Source organism: Sesamum indicum, linkage group LG4, assembly GCF_026168435.1.
Source record: "Sesamum indicum cultivar Baizhima isolate 11 linkage group LG4, ASM2616843v1, whole genome shotgun sequence".
Lineage (NCBI taxonomy): Eukaryota > Viridiplantae > Streptophyta > Magnoliopsida > Lamiales > Pedaliaceae > Sesamum > Sesamum indicum.
The window spans coordinates 9,466,467-9,471,318 of NC_142660.1; the positions used below are offsets into that span (position 1 = coordinate 9,466,467).

General features: G+C 43.3%; 1 protein-coding gene across 1 annotated transcript; it reads left to right on the forward strand.

Annotated features, from left to right (window-relative positions):
• Positions 1–2,561: 2,561 nt before the first annotated feature.
• LOC148788426 (uncharacterized) lies at positions 2,562–3,643 on the forward strand. Its single transcript, XM_088880070.1, has 2 exons — positions 2,562–3,581; positions 3,623–3,643. Exons 1-2 carry the CDS (start codon positions 2,562–2,564, stop codon positions 3,641–3,643), a joined length of 1,041 nt encoding a protein of 346 aa, XP_088736196.1.
• The last annotated feature ends 1,209 nt before the right edge of the window (positions 3,644–4,852 follow it).

Genomic DNA, 4,852 nt, shown 5'->3' on the forward strand with positions numbered 1-4,852 from the left:
TCAACAGAAATTGGCTCGGCCATCTTTAGTATTTTAGGAAACTAAAAGTAACGTTTTAAAAAAATGAGTTTGAAAATAGCGTTTTCCAAAATAGTTCGAACAACAAAATCCGATTTTTCAAAACCTGTATATTTTCTTCAAGACTATTGGAAAAATATTTGGTTTCAAGCAATCGAAATGATATTTTGAAATATTACAATCGGATTTAGAAATCAAAAGCAATTAAAGCCACGTTGGAACAAATAACATAAAGCAATTAGAAATGCTATTTATGACAAGAAATTTAAACTGAAAAGTTACAATGAGAATTGTATCGTAACTATTCTCAGTACAATTGAAGTCGTTAATTGAACCGAATCGCAGAATTACTGCTTGCCTTGAAGAAAATATATGCCCCGTATCAGAATTGCACTGGGTTCAACGTAATTTCTCCCAGGATAAGACGGTTACAGTTCTTACGATTTCAGCACTATACCGAAGAACACCTCAATCAAACACTCAAAAGCTCGTAATCAAAACTTTATAGCTCTAATCTTTAACAAAATATAGAAGCTGAAAGAGAGAGAGGGAGAGAAAACTCAAAGTGTGAGTTTGTTGTTTGTGGTGTGCTCCAAATGGTGAAGAGACAAGCCTTTATGTAGGCTTAAAAAATTCAGCAATTAAAAACAGCAATGAAGACAAAATTAATGGCCATGAGTCCCCATCCAAAACCGAAAGATGATTTTGAACAAAAATTGTTGTTTCATCTCATCCAATTGCAATTTGAGGCTGATTTTGAAAAACTGTTTCATTACATTAAATATTGAATTGGATGCTTTTCAAGGCAAATGAAAATGGATGTTGGCAACAGAAATGTATCTTCAATTCTATGGGTTTCCACAAAAAAAAAAAAAAAAAATCCCAACACAATCAACATCGTGTACAGGACCAATTTCTTTTATTTCTGGAACATGCTTGAGTACAAGAATGAATGTGATGGGTATCTGTTGCAATATGCTAGGAAATGACAAAAACACCCTTCATTAAGGGTATTAATGTCCGTTCTCTAGAGGATCCGCGCCTCTTCTGTCGGGCGGGTCGCAGAGGACCCGACCCGATCCGAATAACAGCCTTGAAGACCCGGACAATCACAGTCATCCGATCTGGACGCGAGCCAGTAGGATAAGGCCACGTGGCCCAGTCAATAGTATCCAACTGTGCTCTATAAATAGACCCGAAATGTCGTAATTAAAGGTAACTGTTCTTCATTTATTGGGATCGAACTTTGGGATCGCTTACTTTTCTCTCGATCAACCTAACTTGAGCGTCGGAGGGTCATTGTCGGGGACGTGCCCGACGAGCTCATTGTTCTTGTCTTATTCACAGGGAACCCAAAATCTGATCTTGGAGGAGTTAGCTATCTGTGACGAGTTCGTATATAGGGATCAGTGAATTCGTGCCGGATCAGTTGGTGCCGTCTGTGGGAACATCTAAGAAGTATCATCATGGAAGGTTCATCGAGGAGAAATGCCGGGGAAGAAGAGACGACTAGGAAAGGAGGACCTACGATACAAATAACAAAAGATGAATTGCAAAGAATGATAGAAGAAGCGAGTCGGAATGCTATTATAGAATATGAGAGAAGAACTGTGACCCCTGTAGTCAAAGAAACTGCTAGGAGGCAACTATTCAAAAATACTAAGCCCCATAGAGAGTCGAGGGAGCATAGTGAGTAGGAACGCCGGAGTAAACGACCGGCGTCATCGGAAGCTGGATCCAATAGTCATATTCGAACAAAGAGAAGAGAGCCTGTGATATCGCGGGCAGAGGTCGAGAGCGTGGGAAGACAGATAGAGAGCTTGAACAAACAAATCGACGAGTTGAAAAAACGAGGAGAGATAGTCTCACACAACAAGAATTCCCCTTTCAGTAATGACATTTTGGTTCAAACGGTCGAACCGGGTTTTAGAGTACCTGATTTGCAGAGGTACGATGGAATGAAGGATTCGCAGGAGCATGTGGCTGCATTTGAAATGGTGATGAACTAATACGGACAACCGGGTCCTATCATGGCAAAATTGTTCGCAACTACGCTCACGGGAAAGGCAAAAGAATGGTTCACAAATTTGCCCTAGGGAAGCATTGAATCTTACGAACAACTGGTATAAAAGTTCAATTTTCATTTTGCGAGCAAAAAGAAACAGAAGAGGTTGGCAACCCATCTGTTCAACATCCGACAGAGGGAAGAGGAGACCTTGAAGAACTTCATGGGGAGGTTCAATAATGAGACGTTGGAGGTGCAAGAATTGAGGATTGACATGATCGTAAGTATTTTGATTCACGGGTTGAGGAAAGGTCCCTTCACATCTGCCCTCGCACGCGACCCTCCGGGGATGTTGAGCAGTTAATAGCTTTAGATCAAAAGTACATAGACGAGGAAGAGCTGAACGCGACGAAGGATTCTGAACGAAGCGAGCGCAAACACATGTACAGGTAACCGAGGTATGCCAGAGAAGGGGGAAGGAGGATAAAATAAGGAACCAAAATACCAACCCAAATACAACAACTACACTCTGTTGGCTATGTCGCGAGAGAAAGCCTTGATGATGGTCGAAAAAGCAGACGTTCTGAAATGGCCAAGGCACACCAGGTATGCCCCCTCTAAAAAGTTTTCTAACAAATATTGCAGATTTCATCGCGAGAGGGGGCACAACACGGAGGAATGTTTCCAACTTACGGACGAGATTGAGAGGTTGGTTAGACAGGGATACTTCCAGGATCGGGTTCCCCCAAACTGCAAGATTAGTAAGGAGACAAGGAGGAGTAGGTCGAGAAACCGGGATCGAAATCCTGGCCCTTCAAAAACGGAAAAAGCCCCATCCAGCGGGAACAATGCACCAACCAAAGGGGTGATCTACACCATTGTAGGGGGCTCGAGTTCGGGTGATTCGAGCAGGACCAGGAAGAGATGTTCTAGAACCATGAGCTCGGGCAGAGGAAGAGAGTTTGTGCTAAAAGTTGAAGAGGAAGAAGCCATTTCCTTTGACAGCTCAGACAAGCCAGAAGAAAGCGGAGATATGAATGATCCAATGGTCATCCGGTTGGACATAGCAAATTTCACTGTTCACAAGGTGTTGGTAGACAGTGGCAGTTCCGCGGAAATCATCATCAAAAGCGTGGTTGACAAGATGGGTCTAGAGAATGCTCGGTTGGAACTGGTGAAGACTCCGCTGGTTAGTTTTGGGGGGAGCGAAGTAGCCTCTTTGGGAACGATCGAGTTGCCCGTGTCCATGGGAGATGAGCCTAAGAGAAAAACCTTGATGGTTAAATTTCTGGTAGTAGATACTCCGTTCGCTTACAACGTTATCCTGGGTAGACCGAGGCTGAATTCATTCCGAGCAGTTAGTTCCACTTATCACATGAAGATGAAGTTCCCCATAGAGTACGGGATTGGAGAGGTGTCATGCGACCGAAAGGAGGCTAAAAAATGCTACAAGTTATCATTGAAAAGGGAGTCCGAACAGAAGAAAAGGAAGATCAAGGAAGATGCTGAACCTCGACCCTATGAGGCAGAACACTTGAAGCCCAGCGGTGAATATAAGGTTGTGCTGCTCGTGCCTGAAGATCCCGATAAAACTACCAGAATTGGGGCGAACATGGATAGAGAGATGGCCATGATAGATTTTTTTAGAAAGAACATGGACGTTCGCATGGAATCCTTCGAATTTTACAGGGATTGACCCAGAGGTCATTGTGCATCGTTTGAACGTCGACCCGGGGGCCCGACCTGTACAGCAAAAGAAGAGGTCGTTTGGGAACGATAAGAAGGAAATCATCAGACAGGAGGTCGACAAATTGCTTAAAGCTGGGTATGTTTCTGAAATTCAGTATACGAATTGGCTTTCTAACATGGTGCTTGTCCCCAAATCCTCGGGGAAATGGCGTATGTGTGTTGATTTCGCAGATCTGAATAAAGCCTGTCCAAAGGACCCATACCCCCTGCCGATGATTGATATGATGGTAGACTCAATAGCCGGATTCGAAATGTTTTCGATGGTGGACGCCTATCAGGGGTATCATCAAATCCACATCCACATGGCCGAGGATGACAGAGATAAGACCTCATTCATCACCGACAAGGGGATCTATTGCTACAACATGATGCCATTCGGTAATGCGAGCGCAACATATCAACGACTGGTTAACAAAATGTTTGGTGACCTGTTGGGAAAAACAATGGAAGTATACGTTGATGATATGCTGGTCAAAAGCAGGAGATCACAGGATCACCTTAAGGACCTCACACAAGCGTTCAGTATAATGAGGTCGTACGGAATGAAACTGAATCCAAACAAGTGCACCTTTGGAGTAGGAGGCGGAAAATTTCTTGGGTACGTGGTTAATGAACGAGGAATTGAGGCGAACCCGAAAAAGATCCAAGCCATAATGAACTTGCGATCACCAACTACGATCAAAGAGGTGCATAAGCTAACTGGAAAGATCGCATCATTGAGCAGGTTTATTTCTCAATCGGCAGATAGAAGCCTACCTTTCTTCAAGGTTTTCAGGAAATCGAAAACTTCGCATGGACTGAGGAATGCGAGAAAGCGCTACAGGAGTTAAAGGAGTATCTGACAAAACTCCACCTACTAGCAAATCTAAAGGAAGGAGAAACCCTGTTCTTGTACTTAGGCATATCGGAGAATGCAGTCAGTTCGGTTTTGGTGCGGGAAGAAGCCGGTAATCAGAATCCAATATATTATGTTAGCAAGATGCTCCAAGGCGCTGAATCAAAGTATTTAGAGATAGAAAAGTTAGCGCTCGCCTTAGTAGTAACGGCTCGAAAGTTGCAACCTTACTTTCAATCGCACAA